The 23,232-nt window shown below is 40.5% G+C and overlaps 1 protein-coding gene across 9 annotated transcripts in view; it reads left to right on the top strand.

Annotated features, from left to right (window-relative positions):
• Positions 1 to 23,232, top strand: part of cadps2 (Ca++-dependent secretion activator 2) — a 97,003-nt gene that overhangs the window by 17,113 nt on the left and 56,658 nt on the right. For all 9 annotated transcript variants that reach the window (XM_048256410.1, XM_048256409.1, XM_048256407.1 and 6 more), the window contains exons 3-7: positions 13,772 to 14,104; positions 18,160 to 18,240; positions 18,378 to 18,608; positions 19,069 to 19,190; positions 23,092 to 23,203. In XM_048256410.1, the coding sequence (XP_048112367.1) occupies positions 13,772 to 14,104; positions 18,160 to 18,240; positions 18,378 to 18,608; positions 19,069 to 19,190; positions 23,092 to 23,203 (879 nt within the window). The remainder of the gene's footprint in view (positions 1 to 13,771; positions 14,105 to 18,159; positions 18,241 to 18,377; positions 18,609 to 19,068; positions 19,191 to 23,091; positions 23,204 to 23,232) is intronic.

Below are 23,232 nucleotides of genomic sequence, written 5' to 3'. Positions count from 1 at the left end.
GGCCTTTCTGATGCGTCGGGGCCATAACAGATTGCACAAGATTGAAAGAGTCCACAAGGCATTAAAAAGTCCTTAATCAAAGGCTTTGATGGGCAACAGATGTGAATGTTAACCCATTTACTCCTAAAATGCCTGCTAAAAACGCATATAGAATCCTATGGCATTCTAGACTAAATAACCTTATTTCTTGAGTGTTTTCTGAAAACTTACTAAAAATTGTCAATGTCTACCAAAATTTAATATCTAAGCCTCTGTAGCACCTAGAAACATGAAATAAAAAGCATGCTGCGCTACGCAGCATCCAGCGGGAGAGTCAATGTTGCGCTATGCAGCATCAGGCGGGAGATGGAATGTTGCGTCATGCAGCATCCAGCGCGAATGGGTTAAAATCCCCTAAAATCATGAAATTGTCAGAGTGAGGGGCCATAAAAGATAGTAGATCAGCAAATTCTTGAATGAAATTACAATTAAGCTTAATTTTTGGTGGTCGGTAAACTAATGCACAGAGGAGGGTGGCATTTATCTTTACAAGCTGTACCTCAAAAGTGGAGAACATATCAATTTGTACAATTCTACATTTAAAGTTATTATTGTACAGTGACCAGACCACCTCCACGACCAGTAGCCCTAGGGGAATTCATGAAGCTGCAGTGAGGAGGGCAGAGTTCACCAAGTGGAATGACGTCATTACCGCTGAGCCAAGACTCCGTTATAAACAAAAAGTCCAGGTGATGAGACGTGAAGCGGTAGTTTAAAATTAAAGTCTTGTTATAGATAGATTGTGCGTTCAATAACGCAAATTTGACGGGAGGAGGGTCTTCGGATGAAGGTCTTGCGGCGGTTCAGGCGCAGTCTGACATGGTGATGTGACATTCTCAGCAGCTCCATCGAAGCTGTCCAAGATGTGAGAGACAGATTCTCGCTGCGTTGTTGGTCGCTGTAGATTCTCCACTGACACTGTAGGGAGCTGTTTGTTGTTTGATGTGCGTGCGTGTGTGTGAGTGTGTATGTGTGTGTGTGAAAACACACACCAATACCGTACATACATACAAAGAACACAACTGGGTACATACTATAGATATTAATTTCAAATGAATTGATCAATGGCTGGGTTCCAGAGATATTTGAAATGATGGGTATACATTTCTGTATCTAATTAATTAATTTTCCTTTTAGAGTCCTGGTTTGTATATGTTTATGGTTATTCATATTATGACAGTGAGCTATTGTTATTATTCTGTTAAGATTATTACTATTATTAGTATTTCATGTATTTGACTGTAGACTCTAAATGATAGTGTTTATTGTTATTATAGCTGTGTCGCTTGGGACAGATGTGTCTGCTAAGATCCATAATCATGACTGCTGGTTGCATAGTGGTTTTTAAGGCATGGAGTCAATTCTCAAAACTGTACATTTCAAAGTGCTTTGTTACACCTTACAGAAGCATTCTCTCAGCTGAAGTGGGATCTTGGTGTTTTGTTGGAGCTGCTTATTAGTCAGCACCAGTGGTCAGGAGGGTTCATTCTGATCAGCGTAAGAAAGTTACTTTGATCATTTGTTCTCACATGATGTCAGAACACCCTCCCTGCAGCTTTTTTGGTGCAGGGCCAAGTGCTTTACTGTTCGACAGAAGGATCAAACCCCTCAGGACTAATCAATCACCAACATGAAGGGGAACTATGAGCCAAAATAGTGGGCTCTTTGTGAAACCATTTTAAAACCACCTCTACCCTCATTTAAGGTTCTACAGTGGAGTGGAGACTTCATTCATCCCTTTCCTTGTCTTTACAGACAAATTCTGGAAAGATTTACTAAGAGAACCACCCTGTGAACAAAGATTATATATAGATGATATAGATGTGAGGAACAAGAGAAGAGGAGAAAATAAAACGTAAGTGTGTTGATACAAGATCTGCATTGTCACTATGGGATATAAGGCCCACAAACATATACATGGTGTCAGAAGTTTGGTGACAAGAATCTGGAAAGGAGAGGAATAACGAGGATGCAGAACCAGTGAAGCCGGTGCATCAACAGACTGCACTCAGGCACTTTTGGAATTTTGTAACAAATTGTCTGCAGACAAAAAACATTCTCTGTGCCTCCACGGATGTAGCATGAATAAGGGCAAGCGCGTCAAACAGCTGCTGTAGGTGATGTCGTCTCCTGTTCGTGGCCTCGAAGAGGGACAACTCTTTGGTAAGAATTCTCATCAGGTCACTTTTTCTAATCTTGTCCAAGGGTGGCTTGTAGTCATTGAGATGGCCTGCTGCAGATATACTGCCAAGTCCACTTCACTTGAAACTCCATCGGAGATAGAGCTGCTGGAGCTTCCCCGTATGTCCTCGATTTGCCCCCCTGGTGTTGCACACTTGATGTCCCCTCTCCTGCTTCTGAAGATACACCAGCTCTCTCTTGCTCATCTCTGCTCTTCATCATCTCCATGGCAGTGACTGGCAAACAGATGCTTAGCAAAGTTGTCTTGGATTATTTTGACCACAGTATATGTTTTGATGGCATGCGGAAGACATCAGAAGGCACCTGTGAGGATATAAAAAGTCGGCTATCTGAATTAAGTCATACATTCCCCCTCTTCTATCTTAATTAATAATGCTAATTTCAGTAAAAAGCCCATCTGTACAGAGACAGCATGTTCTTCTGATCAGCGTCAGACGTTGTGTCACTGCCATCATCCTCTTCCTCGCTTTCAATTTGGCTGGCAGTTGCACAAGCTCCTAAACTTTGACATCACTGATGCTCCATCTGTAGTGCTACATGCAATCTGATCGTTCATGTTCAACTTGAATAGTTGTAGCTGAGTTGACCAGCTGTTTCACTCTCTCGGCTTGCATGGTTCCTTGGACCCTGACCACTCCAAGGTTCCAATAAGTCTCCAAACCATGCAGGTTTGCGCTCATCAATCTTTTGTATTGAGAAGAAGTGTAGTCATCATTCGTCAGAGAAAAATGCCCACCTTGCTTCACCATGTTTTCTCCACCAGCTTGTCCTTCTCTCAAAGCGATTATGTGCTGTGAAATTTCAGAGGGACTCTTTGGAAGAATATGGCCATCTTTCTTTAGTGCTAGATAGGTGCATTTTGCCATGCTGTGCAGTGAAGTTGAATGAATTAGAGAATTGAGAATAAATTTGATGGGTGTTACCATACTACAATAAAGGCACAGGACTTCCCACAAGTCTGCCTTGGAGCAATGCATGCGAGCACAATGTCTATTTTATTGAGCTAACTATTCACTTTGAAGATGTGATGGAGGAAGCCTTTGAAAGGAAGAAGTTAAAGTATGCTGAACTGGTAGCAGAAGTAAGGGAACGTGACTAGCAAGCACACACAAGACCAGGGGAGATACTGTAGGTGCTAGAGGCTTTGTAGCAAAGTCAGCCACAACACTTCTGTTAGATTTTGGTTTAATGGACGGTCACTGAAAGGAGCTGTAAAACGGTTATCGGAGGCTGCTGACTCTAAGATGTGTGAAATCTTGTCACTGTGAGAGGTATGTTCTGGAGAGGTATTTGTTGGTGCCCACATCAAAGGCTTGTGGTTTGGTTATGTGTATGTATGTATATGTATGTTGCTGATCGAAACCTAAGCTGATCTTTAATCGTAAAGATTTTAATGCGGAACATGTTTGTTTTCTATGTTTATTTTCAATGGGTTTCATCATTCGTTTCTAATAAAGTCATTACCACAACATGTCCTTACCACAACAATTCGTATAGTACAAATTTCACCTAATATAAGGCTGCTGCTGTAAAGACTGTCACTGATGACATTTTTGACATTGATAAATGGCAGCTAACAAGGTTTGTTATTTTAGCTTTCAGTATCATCATATCATACACATGAATCCAACAGTAATATTAACTTATTTTTTATTAAAAGTATTTCAAAATACACAATTACTAAGCGGTTACGGTAAGGACCCATAATTAATACTTCAAGAGAAGATCTTGATCTTTACCTGGCTTTTTCTAACATTTGAGTCACCTGGTGTTGTTGGTAAGCACATGTTCACCACTTGTTCACTAGATTTGTTTTGCTTTGTAAAATAATGACTATGGGATTTAGTTTAGACTTGCAGTAAGGACTTAAAAGTAAGGGACAGGTGCATTTTGATTAAAAAAAAAATCATAAATGAAGAGTAATGATATAATATTTGAATATGGTCTAGAGTAATACTGTCTGTGAAACAATTTAATTTGAAATAATGTAATTTTGCAATTGAATTAGCTTGTTTTATATTTTTCAATACCTCGGGACATATACAAAAGTGGTATTTGGACCCCTAAAATTCTTTAAAAATCTTATAAAAATCTAATTTTCTTTACATAATATTTTAGAGACACAGTGTATATATTTATCAAGCATCATATGACATATTTTGAAAGAAATCCAATATTTCAGTACAGGGGCGTAAAAGTGCTAGCGTGACGAGTCAGACACACATCAAGATGTTGCATTTGTTGCTGTCTGTCCACTAGCCGCTTTTTACTTGTCTTACTGCCTCACTGTTTGCATGCTATATTAGCACATATGCATAACCCCTCCCTCCATGCCACAGCCAGATTGTGGCCACACTTAAGGTTTTTCTATATTTTTTTAAAATTACCTTGCTCTCTGATATGTCCATATTTATTTTATGCTGGTCTCTAGACTTTATTCTTGCACTGTTGCACTTACTCATTTTCACCATGACACTCACTCACACAGAGCACCTTACCTTACTCACTATGCACAGAAAATCACAGGCTCAGTTCCTGCATCAGGTTAGACAGGTAGGGTCTCGCGCCAAATACTCAAGGCCGTGCGGGTGCGTTAGTTTTGGGCAACGTAGTAGTCAGTCATGGAAGAAAACTCGCACACCATTGTTTGCCGTTGAAAAATAAATAAACAAAGTGTTTAATCCATCCACCGACGTGCTACCAAGTGAGGTCTGTGGACCGAAACGTTTGTCACCTCACTTGGTAGCACATCGGTGGATGGATTAAACACTTTATTATTATTTATTTATTTTTCAACGGCAAACAATGGTGTGCGAGTTTTCTTCCATGACTCACTACTCAGTTCCTGCATCAGTCATTGCAAGCGCCTCTTGAATAATCACCCACTATGTGGATACTGTTTTTAGAATTTATTTAGATTAAAGTGTTATATAAATTAATCTAAATAAATAAATAAATATAATAAAGTATCTATCTCTATCTATCTATCTATCTATCTATCTATCTATCTATCTATCTATCTATCTAGCTAGGCTATAAGTCTAGTAGTTGCAGAAACACTTTAGCTGGAATTGTGAAATGATCTTGATTGAATTTCTCAGGAATCCCATTTCCGTTGATTTCAGTTCAGTCAGTTGATTAAATTAGCAATTTACGTTGATGAGCTTGCCCTCATTGCTATGCTATATGCTGTTTTCCAGTGTATGCAAAGGCATATTCTGAATTTACTCAAAACTACACCGATTAATGTCATTTTGGTCCCCAACGAAAGTTTACACTCATTATCATCCAATAGACCCTAGGTTGTTCTTAGTCCAGAGTTCTCCTTTAAGTGAGAAGATGTTAATATTTCCAATAGAGCATGACTGAAGTACAAAATGGCATCACACCACCCGGATGCTTTGTAGAAAAGCTCTCACAAAACTAAACATCAGGGGAAGTCTATAATGGGTAAAGGAGACCATCAGAATCCATTCATCACCCTGAGAAATTCTGCAAAATTCAGCAGCTGAAATGGAAGTGCAAGTGTAGGAGTCCATAGCATGCTGTAAATGACTAGTTTTCTACAGCATACTCAAAAACACAGACATATACTTGGCCAGTAGAGAATGTCAGATGTATTTTAAAGTGTGCCCAGAGTTTTAAACAATCAGGAGTTTCTTCACATCCAGACAGGTACTAATCATCACAATAATTTGATATTTAAATGCCCTCCACACACAGACAGATATGTACGCAAGTGCATTTCTAAATTTGCAGCAGGTTACTTAGCAACATGTGGATGTTTCAGAAGAAAGCGCTTTGTGTGCAGTCTTTCTTTGCTACAATGTAAGTGACCTGGCACAATAAGAGCCAAAAGAAAGCTGTGTTTTCATTCGGGTATATCTCTGACGAAAACATGTCAAGCCATTTATTCATGGCAGTGTCATCATAGATATCATGTTTGTGTGATGCCATGCTGTTGCTACCCTATGAAACATTGGGCAGGCAGATTAAAGTACAAAGTTTACACTTGGGATGGATGTTGGGATTAGCATCAATGTACTGACAGCAGCAGACCCACATATTGTTTGTATGTTTGTATGTATGTGAGAAAGTGTCTAGTGTCTACCTTCAATAGGTACAATTTTATTTCAATTAGGGAGACAGTAAAGCAGTTTATTTCTTGTGCACATTTAGTATACATTTATATCCTGACTACAAAGTGACACATGATGATAATCTGTCACCACCTGTCCTGTGGAGTGAGCCACAGGATACCAGCACCAGTTTCTTCAGCACCACAATACCAGTTTCTTTGATGTTAAAAAATAAGATTGACTGGCCAGACATGTTGTTGAATGAGTGTCTAATCTCTGCAGGATATTTTCCAACCCTCCTTCACTGCTCAAGACTTCACAATATGGTGTAGGCCTATGCAATGCACGGCAGTGGGCTGCTCAGTAGCAGCCTTCATGCACCAATTCAGCAGCACCACATTCATTGATATCTACATACTGCATGTTGACATAACCTAAATAAAGCTTTAGTTCATTTTTATATTTTTAGTGCATTTTACTGAATTTTAATGTACTGTTCCATATTTTGAGAGAAGGGGGGTATGGATTTAATCTACTAGATGACCGTTACCAGACACAGTTATCCATACATTTCTGATCTGATTTTAGATTTTGTATTGAATCAAATCTTGAAAAGATGTGTTCTAAACTTTTTTGGATTTTTTTGTTCCTCGATTCCTCAATTCAGGGTGGATTTCAGTAACAAAATGCAATAAAACTTAAAATTAGTCAAATAATATAGCATTTTGTCATATATTTGCAGTTGATTTATTTAACTGTTACTGTGATAAAAAGAAAAGTATTGTCGCTTGCATTTATTTATTTGTTGCTGATCAGATGAGGGGTCTGATGAATCTAAAAATGGAAGGGGATGTTTATATTGTTTTATTGTGCTGTTTTTTGTTGCCTCAGATAAATAGTCAGTATAGGCCTCACCTCAGCAGCAAGCTATTTTTAGAATGTTCTGATGTTTTCAACTGGGAACTGCTGACTGGTGTGGTTTCCAAGCCTCTAAAAGTTTTTAAAAGTTATCTTATTCTCAAAGCTTGAAAACTTTTAAGATATTGATTTTCGTTTCCTTTTAACCCTGACTATATCATTAAGCCAAATTGCTCTCATGTCTGAAAGCTGAAATATTCTGTCTGGGCAGCTAACAGCTAAACTAAGCATAAATTGATCCCTTCCATGACAGTGACAGGCAAATTGCTGATTGTGATTACTACATGCATTTTCCGGTACAGGCTCAAAATCATACTCATTTTTGCTTATGAAAATTGATTTGCACAGCATGCAGTAGTCAGGCAGGAAATTAGCTTCAAGAGGCTGAATGACTAGGTGCACTTACAAAGCAAGAGACCACGCACAGGCGCCAGTGTTCAGCACCTGACACACCATGGTAAAAATACTAATAATGGTAAAAGACTAAATGATTTTAACTGAATAATAACAATAATAACTATTGCTAGAACGAAGGGTATTCGGTAAACCATTCTACCAATGAGGAATCACAGATGAAGGTAGTCTTGACTGTGACATCCTAGTGTTGATAGAAGGCTGACAGAGCAGACACTCATCAGATGATCGCAGTGGATGAGAGGGGGCATAAAGCTGGATCATAGAATTCAGATAACAAGATGCTGACTCACTAAGTGCCCTGCAGGCCAGAGTGAGGGATTTAATTTAATTCTGGTCGCTATAGGAGCCAGTGAAGAGTAACAAACATGTATCTACATGTATATCTTGCCAGCATGCTTACAAAAATTTATTTGACTCAAAGATCGATGCATTATTGGTTAAAGACAGGGAACCGTTAAAGACAGGGAACGCTGATGTACAATAACACAGGATTAGATTGCTTTGTGTCTTGTTAACTTTTTAGGTTGATGCCCTTTTCATTAGATGTTTTAGACCCATTATACACCCTCACAGCCTTGAAATGCTTTAGTGCTGGATTGTCACAAGTATAATTGAAACTAGTCTACCTTTTACACAGCAAACTCTGTAGTTGTGTATTTACTGCCCAGAGATTCAGAGACAAATTACCATTAGTGAGCTCGGTGAACAAAGTAGTCCCAAGCACTTTAGGCATTGGCTTTGAAAGCCTGACTAATAATTTAGGCCTACTTTTCCTCCTTTTTTCAATCTTAGCAGACCTAATAGCCTACCTCCCTCACACAAGCTCTTTCATTTCGCACCAAGTCAAATTTAAAGGTCTGGTCATTTAGCCTTGTCTTAGGTTGGCTTCACACTGGTTCCATTTAACTGAGTGTGATTAGTCCCCCCCCCCAACCCTGAACCAGCTGGTCTTCCATTTTTGTTTGTGGTCCTGGGTCTATGTCATAAACATTAGCGTCCATTTACCAATATTGCTTGACAATGTCACAAAAACGGCAGTTTATTTCCTGATTTTGGAACAGATAGCATTTGAACTGCAAAGGAGTTCTAACAAACCGTACCCCAAACCACTGTTTTCTAGCGGACCTGGGTCCGCACCCGGGTTTGATAGACTGAACCGAACCATCGGTCCAAACGAACTCGGTACGGACCAAACGGTCAAGTGTGAATGCGCTCTTAGTCAAAGAAAAGTGTGTTGTTTTCGTCAATGAAACCTGTTTACGTTTTAGTCTTTTTAGATACTCTGGCTGACACTACATGCTTGCTTGGCAACATACTGCATGCTGTAAAGTTGGTTTTAGAGCTCTGAGAATGATACAGTAAACCAAGGCTAAAAGTACAGAAAACCCTGACACATCTATAAACACCGGATCTCCATAAATAGACACAGACAAAACACAGCAGAGGCAAACATTTTTGTACCATATAGTCTAAGCTATGATAGGACAATCCTGACAACTCAGCTACACAATTCGTTAATAACTAGTTGAAAGTCCAATCAACGTCTTCCTCTCAACTTATCAGATAGGCTAGCTATAATTCTAGAAGTACTTTTGAGCTGATTGTCTAAAGTCCTGTGCTCAGCTAGAGCATTGCAGCTTTTCAGCGTCATTAAAGGTGCAATCAGCGATTGTACACAATTTCAATCCCATACATTTTTTTGTCACATTCAGCAATTATCTCCTCACGACCCACTAGCTGCCCATTCCAGTACAATGTAAAAAAAAATGGTCTCTGTAGTGAGCCCAGGCTCCAAAAACTGGAAAGAAACAAAGTGGGGGCAGCCTGTCCCCAAAACAAAAACAAAACCCTGTGTGGTTTCTGGAATACTGAAGGGAGGAATTACCTTCCGGGTGTGTTTTGTTTGGTCCTTCGTTAAAATATAATATGTGTTGTTTTAAGAAAAGCGTCTGCTAACACATTTAAATATAAATATAATACAACTTCCTGCGCAATCTCTGACTATACCTTTAAGCATCATCTACTTTCTCTCCAGGATTGCTTTCAAGGTTGATTGATGCACATTGCTGCTGGTAACCTCCGTAGTCTGGAAAACCTTTAAATAAATGATTTCTTTATTTAAGACTTCTGTCTATCTGTCTCAGGAAACCAGGTAGTGCATGCCAGGTAGCTGCTTCTCAGAAATGTTACCAAAGAGTAACTTTTTGCAGTTTATACATTGCTAGTGTGACATACTGCTTTGATGTTGCTGTTTTGTTCAACAGTCCGTAAGACGTTTACACTTACAGTATCATATTATGCTCTGTTGGCAGTGCTAGGCATCTGCTTTTGCTTTCCATCATGTTCACCCATTGCCTTAATCATACGGGTCACTGCCGCAGTGTCGCTTGAGAAAGCTGGTGCAGATATTGATGCAGCTAATTAGCAACAATAGGCAGCACTGGGCAAATGCTCATTGTGTACTGGGTGCTATCATGTGTTGAACCTTTCACTATTCCACAATAAATTCAATGCAACAATGCAGCAAGGGATCTGATAATGATCTGCAAATGAGTCTATGCTATCATTTATCTACAGGAGCCACTGAGAGTTAAACAAGAACTGTATAGAGTGCTTAGATTTGTTTGTGTATGTCTGCGCCTTTGTGCCTGTGCATATCTTATCTTATGGGCACATGGCTGCGTGGATCATTATCTTTTTATTTTGCTGCTCCACTGCAGTGAAACATCATGCTGTCATGCATCTGGGCTTCCATGAGACTAGATGCAGGCATTCCTCAAAGCAGCACATTTCTACACATCAATGAATATTTTACAATATTTTCCTCTCCTCTGCAGGTGCTCCTATCGTAACCATTTATTGTATTAGTTTTTTTTGTGCCATTATATTGATATACTGTAAGTATATATTTTGTGTGTGTGTGTGTGTGTGTGTGTGTGTGTGTGAGTGAGGGAGAGGTGTTGTTTTTGAGTGTAACAATGGCTTTAATAATACAATCAAGTGCTGTGAACGGTGTCTGTCTTATTAATCTCTCATATTAATCTCTTTACTGAGAAATTGGAGGGGTTCAGTGCTCTGTATGTTATAAATAATTAAATGAGATTTGAAACTGCCAATTAAGCTGAGCAGTAGGGGGGAAGGAAGTCCCTTGGTGGCTGATTCATTAGTAATAATGTCTGACATTTGTCGTGTTACAAAATGGAGGCATTAAGCAGGTGCCCTCATAGTTTCTGGCAGTCCCGGATGTTTCCACAGGTGGCCAAGAGCTGTGACATTTAGGGCGAGGGCTTTTGAGATGGGGTTGTGTGAGATACAGGAGCACGGCTAGCACAACAGAAAGGAAGGTGGCAATAGGTCAAACCGATTGAACCAGATTTGAATCATGATTAAGGGGCTTAGTGGGTCTTGTTATTGAGCAAAGCTGGTGGTGTGTGTGTACACTGTATGTGGAAAATGGAAATGATTTGGTGGTTTGAGTGCTCCTTGCTACAGTGCTGTTGGTTTGCTTGACAAGTTCAGGGAGGGTAGCATGATAAATGCACCCTTACCCAGTGGTGCCGGCAGGCGTAATCCTGTATGCACTGTGCGTAAAAATTTTTCACGGCTTTATTTGTGAAATCATTCAATATTAACCTACAACAATAAAAAACAAACCTGTGGTGGCTAATTTAGCGGCCTGGGCCCCGCATGGTGCGTACTATGGAATACAACCCTAGCGGCGCCCCTGCCCTTACCTGCTATAATTGGTTGGCCATTATTGGCTTCACAAATGCTAGTGGGAGCCATGTCCCTTCAGAGTGGCAGGATTGGCCACTGGAGAACATTCAGGAACAGGCATGTCCAATTTTTCAATAGGACACAATAAACAATAGAATTATACTGTATGTGAACTATTAGGATGCGTAGCTTTTTAAGCAATAGCACAAAAGCAAACTGTTTTGACAGAAAATATAAGCAAGTTGGCATGTAGGTAATCTACATGCCAAAAAAATGTATTCACACAATCTGCTTGGAGCCCAATGATCGGCAGGGATCCCCTGATAATCAGATGAAATAATTAATTTTGTTAGTGTAAAGCATAAATGAAAACATTGGTGGAAATATATTTAAATACAGTACATCATTTTAGAGATGATTCACATGCCGGGAAATGTGACACAGAACATGTCCTGTGGATGTGGGAAGTGTCTCCATGTTGTGATTGGTTACGTCATCAGTACTGTGCGTGGAAATTAGCTTTTTGCCTCTGCCCTGGTGGAAGTAGATGCTTAATCTGCTGTAGCCTGAATGTAGATGAGAAGCTTGTTCTTAAAACATTGGTAATTCTCGCCTGTATCACTTACCTGATAAATCTTTGTTTGCACATTTCATATTTCAAAGCATGTCATACTGGAGTGCTGTAACATATCTCAGCTCAGATGAATGCAGTGGCAGGTGGGTTAATGACTGTTACAACATCCAGGTATGTTAATGGAACAAGATGAGTGGATCAACTGTTTTGCCGTGGGCTACATCATGTTGATATCTGAAGAGATGACCCTGTGGTCTTAAAGAGTTGTGGATGAGGGGATAGATGTGTCCAGAATCTGGAGCACTTGCAACAGCCATCCCAGTATTGCCAGTCTCCTGTGAAACAAAAGCGCACACTGGAAAAAGAATAGGCCATGTGCCTTTGTGATTCTAAATTAAAAGAACAATATGTACACCTTCTTTATTGGCTTTATTTTTATTGGAAGAACATAATATGGTGCAATTCTGTAAAGCGAAAGTGGGGTATGACAAAACTGATTGAAGTTATTTAGAATGATAAATGATAGCTATAGCAATCATATTACAATCAAGCTGTGTACAATCCCAGGTGTTTTACAAGATGTAGCTGTCCGAAGCTCTACCTTTAGCTCTATCTTCTAATTTCTTCATGTAGTGGGGAAAGTTTTGAAGAATAAGATTATTATAAAGCAAAAATGTATTTACTGATTATTATTTTAATTCCATGTCATGTTGTGCCTTCATATTTTCATCATGCTCACATGATTTAAACAAAACAGAAACCAAATCCCTTTCTAGGGACAGTTTATGAATTTATGTGAAATAAAACAGAACAAAACAGAAGACAGTTACTTATTTAAAAGTGCATTTACATGTTGCTGTGCTTTTGCTGTTGGCATCTCTGAGGTATAGATGCAGAATGGATGTGTCCCTGTTTGGTGAGATTGACTGGCTGAAGTGCTTTTGTTCCGTTCCATTACTCCCAGTGAGGAGCAGTGATTTGCCTCCATCTGCTGTGTTCTTCATGCTTCAACAACTTCTCTTTCCCCTAAGACTGCACCACCGGGCCAAGGAAATAAATAAATTAATGGATTAAAGGTGTTTTGGTATTATAAGCGGTATTACAATTTACTAATGCTACAGCTTTATCCATATGGATTCTAATTTCACCTTTATTCCACCTTTTGCCATGGTTTAGGATGTATTCAGCCGAATTTATCAAAATAGAAAATAAATTGAAAAAATCAAATGATCCCTGTTGTTGGTAGCCTAGAAATCTAGACGCACCCTAGCAAATTAAATTTGCTGCCAGGGCTAGTCTAGCAACTCTCCGTTGGCTTGTGAGCTCGAAAAATTAAACTTCTATCAGGACAATCAATTTGTGTATAGAGTCGTTAGGCGGGCTTAACATAATGATTGATGGCAGAGTTGCAACGGTTTGGCTTGAATTCCCTGCTACTTGAAAACAAATAAGATAATGTTGCTGTTGGCAGTGTTGTTGCTGCGAACAGTGTGACACGAGTTAAGCTTTTATTAAGTTGGCAAAAGTTTGAACTAGCCAACTAGCTCCGCTGGTGGGAAACGTATGGGACTCATAACGCTGTCCTATTGCATGCAGAGAGAATTTGAAAGACAACCGATAGATAGATAGATAGATAGATAGATAGATAGATAGATAGATAGATACTTTATTGATCCCTAGGGGATTATCCCGCCCCTCGGACTGAGCACTTCAAACGGTGAGTGCCCAGACCCTACATTTTAATGTGGGTCTGGCTCGTCAGGCTATGTTGTTGGCCCATAATGATAAGTAATGGAGCGCCTCTGTTGTCCTGTTGTCCTCATAGGGCTTCCTGAAGAGCGAACGTGTGGCCCGGATGGTTCAAGGGGGCGGCTGCTCCGCCAACGACTTCCGTGAGGTCTTCAAGAACAACATTGAGAGACGGGTGCGCAGCCTGCCTGAGATCGACGGCCTGAGCAAAGAGACTGTGCTCAGCTCCTGGATCACAAAGTTCGATGCCATCTACCGGGGCGAGGAGGACGTGCGTCGTCACGCCCACCGGGCGCACTTCAGCGCCGTGTCCGAGCTGATCCTCAGCAAGGAGCAGCTCTACGAGATGTTCCAGCAGATCCTTGGGATCAAGAAGTTTGAACATCAGCTACTTTACAATGCCTGTCAAGTAAGTGGCCTAAAGAATAAGCTATACTGTTAATAACACGTCAACAACTGATAACCTACTGTAATAATCTATGTTTCTTTTTCCATGGGTTGGGACCCCATGTAGGGCCACCTAAAATTCAAATAGGGTTGGCTGAGATACTGGGTCTTAAAATTGACCAGTATATTACATACGAATATAGTTAATAAAACAAATATCAAATATCAAAAAAAACTCATGAAACTTTGAGACCTTGTATAAAGAGATGTGTGCCTCTCCTACTAATGTCCAGTGAATTCATTAAGGCACAGGTGGACCCCAATCAAGTTGTAGAAGCATCTCAAGGACCATTGCTAGAAGTAGGATGCAACAGAGCTCAATTACAAGCGTCATAACAAAAGGTCTAAATACTTATGTAAATGGAATATTTCAGTCTTTTATTTTTTTATAAATTTACAAAACACTCCAGAAATCTGTTTTTTTTTTTTTTTTTGTAGAATGTTGGAGTATTGTATGTAGATTAAAAAAAAAAAAAAAAAAAATGAATTGAATCCATTTTAAGATGAGTCTGAAACATAACAAAATGTGGAAAACTTGAAAGGGTCTGAACACTTTCTGGTTACACTGTACTTCTAAACCATGCCATAAATTTTAGGTACAAACATGCAAATAAAAATACAAACACACACACACACATGCATACATACATAGAGTGGCGTTATCGGTGTCATTCTAATAAATGAGGGCATGTAACTGATAGCAGAGAGGAGAGCTTGTGTCTGAGGGGGTCTAGAGGCACATGTTGGGGGCTGCTTGCTCAGGTGGGTGGGTGGAGAACCACAGCTGGTCCCATCTGATCAGAGAGGTCAACAACCCCAATCTGGTCTGAAATGGAAGGAGAGAACAAATGGCAAAAGGCAAGAAGGAGTGCGAGAGGGAGAGTCAGCTCCCTGTCATCCACCCACCTAATGAACACATCCAGCCCCTCTAGCCCCACAGAGCCACCCTGTCAGCTCTCGTTAGCTTGCAGCAGTGGGGGGAGTGAAAAAGGCTAGCAGGTGAGCTCACAGCAAGAGCTAATAAATTAGCACCAGCTCACTCACAGATGGTGCTGGATATTCATCTTCCTGTGACAAGACAGACATGTAATCAAAGCCAGTGGCTTTTTTCATCAAACCCTTTTGGTTAGTTCAGCCAACCCCTTCAATGACGCAGCCGTTAAGAGGTCAGTGACAGCAGATGAATCATCCTTTTTGCCTCAACATAGGCTACTTTTAATGTGATAGCACTGAAATGCACTCACTGGCAGCATGTAGTCATGGTATTAATCATTGGTAACCAAACCTTAAATTAAGTTTTGGATCATCTACATTATACAGTATCCATGTTTTATGTAACTTCAACATTTGAAGTAAAATTGGTAAACAATAAGATAAAGCTAACCATCATGGCAATATAACCTTGGTAATATCAGTATCACCAGGTTGTTATACAAGTTTGAGTTGCTGGTAAGTGCTTGCTCTACATTTATAAGGAATATTTGACAAAGGGTGTCAGAGAAACTGCAACTGACAGTTCCTTTGAAGCTGTCACGCTAATGTTTTGTCTCTGATTGGATTATGGACAGAAGCCTGGGAGGGACATGTTATGTATAACTTCCACTGCATGTCTTCCTGATAACAGAATTGGACTGACTTAAAGAAGAGAGATACACTTTTAAAATTTAGTGTGGCTTTATATTAGTCCTCAACCATTTTCAAAGTGCTTAAACCAAAACATCTATTCAGAAAGTACAGTACAGTCTTTGTTAAACAGCGCCACAAAGAGAATTCAACTAGGATTAACATGTATATTAACCTTTCGATCACAGTTGGAGGCATGGAATTTTACTGTAGGGTTTTACTATGATTAATACCCTTGCCAAGTTACAGGTAGCTTTGGAAATGTACTTGTGTAGTTGGCCTTCAGATATAACATGGTGAAGAGCTACTGTATATTCTGTTGAGAGAAATATTCACTATATGTATTTTTAATCGAAAGAAATTGACATTCATAAATTCCTGAAACCATACTCCAGGTGTGTTGCAAGGTGTAATTACTTATAGTGATGACTTTGGGTCTGTCTTAATTAATCCCTTTCTAGGTAGTCGACTTGCCTGTGCTCTTTTGCTCACCATAGTCAATGTGAACACAAACACTGAATGCATTACTGCCTAATTAGACATCGATAAGCAATAGGTTGATTACCCACATTCCAGAATTCTAATTACCAGAAATGAACATTGACAGCATAATTAGTGGCTAGTCTACTCTGAATCAGTGACCAGCCTGTAATGAATATTCCAGATACAGCTTATTATAGATTCTATTATAGCATCACAGCATACATCCCAGAAAGTCAACTAAATGTTGGTAGACATTTGCATGATTTTGAATGTAAAGTCAACTAAATGTTGGTAGAAGTTTACACTTGCACTTGCTTGGATGCAACGATATTCATATCAGTATATTGTATGATCTGTTCAGTCTGACAAAGACACATCTCTGAAGAGTTGTTTGTGGATGTTGAATTTGACTAGAACTTTGTTTAAGGGGGATATATGCCATTATGTGTGTTGTTTGTTTGTTTGTTTGTTTGTTTGTTTGTTTGTTTGTTTGTTTGTTTTGGAATACCTACGTTTGGGAAGTTGAAACTGTTCATGTTTCCCCACATTTGCAAGGGAAATTAATAGACTGAGAGGTGTCTAGACATATTGTGTATAACCAGATACAGCTGTTGAACTAGCAGTGTGCTGCAGTGCTGGGTAGTGTGAGAAAGTGAACTGTGTTGATTGGGCTTGTCATATTTCCAGTTTCTTGACATATGGCATGTGGAGGGCCTGTGCTCTGACAGGGCAAGACTAGACAGCCCTGGGCAGACCTGCGTCTCCTGCTTAATGGCTGGAGTTGTGAAGCTCAGCTCAGGGTCATGCCACAGGTGCCAGAAAATAGCCCTCAGGTGTTATAATCAACCTACACACACACACACATACACACACACTATCAATGTGTGTGTGTGTGAGTGTGAAAAAGAGAGTGAAAGAGTGAGAGAGAAAGAGATGGCATTTCCATACGACTGAAAGCTATTTGTCAGTTATCAGTTCCACCAAACTACAATTAACATAAAAGAGGGACGATTTTCATCCATCCTGAATCTAAATGTGAGATCACTTTGTAGCCATCTCTGTTTATGCAATTACCATGCAGTTTTGAGATCGTCACAGTGATCAGAGGAGCAGCTCCTATACTTTGCTACCACATAGTTCTGCTATTACTGAGATATCTTGTGCTCAGAATCAGTAGCACTCTGTAGACTTATCATTTAGGACAATGCTAGATAAAAACTACAGCTACTGTACTCTCCTATCTAGATAGATCAAAATAATTATCTATGACAATCCCCTAAAGTCCCCTCTTCCTTACCTAAAGACTATGTGGCCATTTAAACTCCCAGATCTTGAATCTACATCACTATATTTCATGTTTAAAGGCTTACTCTTTTGCTGAAGGCAGTGCCAGACTTATTAGTATAATAAATGCATGCCATGCAATTATGCAATCCATAGTAGGAGAACAAAGTTAACATTTTACACCAACTTTATTATCTTAATAGCATTGCCTACTGCCGTGGCCTACTGGTTAGCGCTTCGGACTTGTAACTGGAGGGTTGCCGGTTCGAACCCCAACAGTAGGATTGGCTGAAGTGCCCTTGAGGAAGGCACCTAACCCCTCACTGCTCCCCGAGCACCGCTGTAGCAGGCAGCTCACTGCATTGGGATTAGTGTGTGCTTCACCTCACTGTGTGTTCACTGTGTGTTGAGTGTGTTTCACTAATTCACGGATTGGGATAAATGCAGAGACCAAATTTCCCTGACGGGATCAAAAGAGTATATATACTTATACTTATTGTTTCAATTAAAGATGCTCTTAAATTGCTAGATGAATATATACACAGTTATTAATACACTTGATGCATAAGTACCTGCAATACTTGAATGAATTTAGTTTTAATGTTTTAATGTTGTGTCTTCCCTTAGCTGGATAATGTGGACGAACAGGCAGCACAGATCCGCAGGGAGCTGGACGGGAGGCTTCAACTAGCTGAGAAAATAGCCAGGGTAACCCTAAAGCACACACACACACACACACACACACACACACACACACACACTCAAATATGACCATGGATATATCTCTGTATGTAAATTGAGAGAAATTCAGTAGAGCAATATTGACTTCACTCTCTAACCAATAGGAGCGGCGATATCCCAAGTTTGTGTCCAATGACATGGAGGCCATGTATACGGAGGAGCTCAGGTCTGCAGTCAACCTCCTCATGGCCAACCTGGAGAGCCAGCCTGTAGCAAAGGACTTCAAGCCCAAAATCAAGCCCAAGCTCACCCCCATGAACAGCTTCTTGGACATGGGTGAGGAAGGGGACCTCCCCCTGTCCAAATCAGATGTGGTGCTCTCCTTCACACTGGAGGTGAGTCAGATGTCAATGTGCATGGGAAGTAAAGTAAGGACCCTGAGGTTGCAGACAGTGATTGTGGTATAGTTAAGAGAGTTTATCAGAAAAAGACATTAGACACACACACACATTCCCTCTCTCTCTCTCTCTTTCTCTCTCTCTCTCTCTCTCACACTCACACTCACACTCACACTCACACTCACACTCACACTCACACACACACACACACACACACACACACACACACACACACACACACACACACACACACACACACACTCACTCTCAAACACACACACATACACACACTCATCCACACAAACACTCAAATCAGTGGACAAAAAATCTATACATTTTACTTTTTAATCTTAACCATGGTGAATAAAGACATTGATCTGTCCAACAGCCATGTACATTTTCTGCCTCCCATGTTGGAATCTTGATATGACAGATGTGACCCCCTGGTTGTGTCCAGATAGTGATCATGGAGGTGCAGGGGCTGAGGTCTGTGGCACCCAACAGGATTGTGTACTGCACCATGGAGGTGGAGGGCGGAGAGAAGCTGCAGACAGACCAGGCTGAGGCATCGCGACCACAGTGAGTGCTCACACCACGTGCCCAACATTCACTGCTGTGTCTTATGGTGTGCTTTATCTCAGGACACGTTTGGACACCTACAACTTATAAAAAGCAATTTCACATGTTTCAAGTTTTATTGATCTCTTCTCAGCCATCAATAAAAATGGACAAATAAGGTTCTGTGGGACCATATTGCTGATATAATATTTTTAGTTCAGATTTTTGTATCTCAATTTTTTCTGATTCAGTCTGATTTTAGGTATTGTAATGTTTGTTTTGGTCTAAGGCAAACTAATTGCCTTTGTCCCTTAGTAATACCGTTATATCATATTTGTATTTATTATCTTTGCATCCTATTCTTTTTGGGCCTTTATTATCTGTGATGCTACTCGCAATACCAAGTGATTGCCTTGAGGAACCTATTTAAAAAAGTGGTCAATACACGTGAATATGCACTCACTACAGTATTTTGTTTTTTAACTGCTAAGGTTTTAAATCTTTGCCTATTGTTTGTTGATGAAATGAATGAATCAAAAAGAGCTGAAAATGACTTCTGACTTCTGAACAGATTACTGCCCACATTTAACTCCACCAGGTGCTGATTAACCTAATTTGTCAAGTGGCACATTTATCAATGTATCAATTTAAACTAGAGAGATGCATGATGTGATATAAGATATAAAATGTTCACTAACTAGAATCTCTCACACGCCATTTTAATATTTCACGGCTTTCTGCTGTGAACATGATAGAAAATGGAATGTCTCACTCAATGATTTGATTAAAGGTGAGTCACTGACCATGTCCCACATCTCGCCATAATGCCAATTGGGTTATTAGTCTCCCCACAGAGGGAGTCCTTTAGATAATCAGCCTGCCCTTTCACAGATGCCAAAGGCTGAGCTCACTGAGTGAATTGTGTGAATGAAGCCTAGTGCAGGAGCAGTGTTCTCATTACCCACTGGCCTCATGCTCCCTTCCCCTCAGCAGCTGAGCTTTATGAACAGGCATGCCATGCCTCGCCGTCTGCACCTTCCCCATCATGTTCTCACAATGCTCTCATCTATACACCAGCTCTCCTCCCACTGTGCCTTCTCCCCTCACCCCAAACTCTGTGTTGTCACTGAAAGGTTATCATGAAAAGCTGGTAATCATGAGTATTCTCATCCTCTGTGATGTGAACATATATACAAATAGTTACAGTACAGATCCATAGTTGCTTTAGCTGGGGAACTTGACAACATCTGAGAGCTCATTATTTGCTCCGACAGATCCCTCTGGAAGCTCACTGAAACTGATTTCCAAATCTCTGAAACCCCAGCATTTTTTTTAATAAATGAATAAACAACTGCAATTGTTTGCAATACTTCTGAAAAGAATTGGTAAGAGTTGCATGTACAAATAAATTCACAATGTCACTAAGCTCGCCCTGACGCCATGACAACATGCTCTAATCCTATAGAAACTCTCCTGACAACAGAGCAGAATACAAGCTGATGCTTCTATTTTGCTGGAGAAAACTAGATGAGCAAAACACAATCCTTCCACCCCTGTCTATGGGGGTAGCCACATAGAAATGGCATTAGATATGGCTTAGAAATGGTGGTGAACTCTTGAGGTAGCCACACTCCAGCAGCACTAGAGCACTCTAATAGAAGGACCCCTATCTACTGAGATGGAGATATTGGTCCTTTTTATGCCTAGAGATATCAATTCATATCCACAGGGAAGCCTTCTTGTCTGAAGGTGCTCTAGTGTTGAGATGTGAGTGTGGTTAGAGTGGATCTCTCGATATCTTGGACTCTGGAATTAGCCTTTTTGCACCTTGCTGGTCCAAGGACTTGTGAAGTAATTCTGAAAATATACAACATGATGTTTGAATAAATTCTTTGTTTGCTATCTACTTTTGAGAATGTTGCTTTGCACAAATCAATTAACATTTATGTGCATAGTCAGCCGTGCTACTTCTATTACTAGCCTGACCCAAGCTTGATTGGACTGTAGAAGAATGGCTTACCGCATGCTGACAAACAGCAATCCTCCCTACCTCCCCAAATAAACAATAACACAAAACCATGAAAGAGAACTTACCACCGGGCGTCAGAAAGCTCCCCGGTTTCCTCTTCAAGTGAACTGCTAATTGGCTTTTGTTCCTTGGCAAAGCACAGCTTGATGGCTGTGTCGCATTTCAGTTGCCATGGCAACTGAGGAAGTGAAAAATTGAGACCTTTTCTGTTGTTTTGGACTGTCCGCACACCGTCAGGTAGAGAATTTGAGGACACTTCAACTTTTTATAAGCTGCTTTGTCTCAAACGCTCTCTCTCTCTCTCTCTCTCTCTCTCTCTCTCTCTCTCTCTCTCTCTCTCTCTCTCTCTTTTTCTCTCTCTCTCCCACTCTCAAACACACACACAAACACACACTCATCCACACAAACACTCAACACATTCTCACACTTGCACATTGCACTTACACATATGCATTTTCATGCGGAAGGGGCGTCACACATAAGTTAGCAGTTAGCTCATTGGGCATTTGCACCCAGACGAGATCAGCTGTGTGTGGGCAGTGTTTTGTCTCCCTCTGTCTTTGGAGCACCAGATGTCTGACCGTAGACTCGTACTGTTGACTTAGTCTTTGAAAGCAGCCTCAAGCTGAACTTGTGAACCAAGCTCACACAAATATTGCTGAATGACAGAATGACAAAACCAATCAAGCTTCTCATTTTCTTGCACAAGATAACAGAAAGACAGTTGAAGCAAGAGAGCTGTCACTGATAGTATGTGCCAGGATAATAATATTTACAGACAGGTGATGAGTTTGAGGTTGATCAAAGTGTGTGTGTGTGTGTGTGTGTGTGTGTGTGTGTGTGTGTGTGTGTGTGTGTGTGTGCGTGTGCATGCACACTTGCGTGTGTGTGTGTGTGTGTGTGTGTGTGTGTGCGTACATGCATGTGTGTGTGTTCATGCAGTGTGCATGTGTGTGTCTGATGAAGGGAGGCAGGCAATGGGGAGGAGCAGCTGGAACTAATCAAACTGAGATTGCCTTCATCTCATGATATGTATTCCATTCCCAATGTTCCATACCTGCTCCTCTGAGGCTGGTCCAAGTCCTAGGAATCCATCGCTTTGATTTGAGATCCAGACACTGCTTTGGCAGTGTGGATTTAAAGATCACTATGGGTGCATGCCAACGCAGCAGTATGCAACATTTCAGAAAACAACATAACATATGAAAGATAACACAATGTACCCACACAGACACACTGACACACAAACAGTTACGCATGCTGAAGATGCAGCAGCATTTTCCTTTAACTCTCCTTCCTGCAGTGCATGCACATGTTAATTCCTGTTCATATGCATACATTTGCATACTGATGAGGCACATACTGTATAGCAACATTTGGAATCAAAAGCGCATCCAAACAGTCCAAATCAGCCAGACAGGAAAACACAGAGAATCCCACATGGACATCCCAGCATCAAATCAGCCACACAGAACCATCAGAACACAAGTGCATGTGTTAAGTCTTTGTATATTTGGCATAAACATACAAACATATTATTTTTGCCATGGATATTAATCGTAAATCCATCCATACATATTTGACGTGATTTGGATTCGTCTGAACCTTGTACTATTTTAACAGTGGAACCGAACCCTACGCACCTCAATTCTGTTCATCAGTTGTGGCTTTTACTGCTGTACATAAACAGGCATGGATCATGTTTTTTGTTTCTATCATATAATTGTGTGCCCTGAGACATCATCATCTGTCAGAGGACCTCAGGCCTTGTGGTGGGAAGGTAGTGTTAGATATCATTTTTAGAGGTGCAAGTGTAACATGAGAAGACACATAGGCGTGTGTTTTGGAACTAAACTTCTATGATTCTAATTAGTACGATGGATACCCTTTCAGGTGGGGAACCCAGGGAGACTTCACCACAACACACCCCCTGCCCATGGTCAAGGTGAAACTCTTTACGGAGAGCACAGGAGTGCTGGCCCTAGAGGACAAGGAGCTGGGAAGGGTAAGAGTCCTCAGTCAGTGCTATGGTCA

The sequence above is a fragment of the Alosa alosa genome, chromosome 11 (assembly GCF_017589495.1).
Source record: "Alosa alosa isolate M-15738 ecotype Scorff River chromosome 11, AALO_Geno_1.1, whole genome shotgun sequence".
In the NCBI taxonomy this organism is placed as follows: domain Eukaryota; kingdom Metazoa; phylum Chordata; class Actinopteri; order Clupeiformes; family Clupeidae; genus Alosa; species Alosa alosa.
The sequence above is the reverse complement of the archived record's forward strand: the minus strand, read 5'-3'. Positions and strand labels throughout refer to the sequence as shown.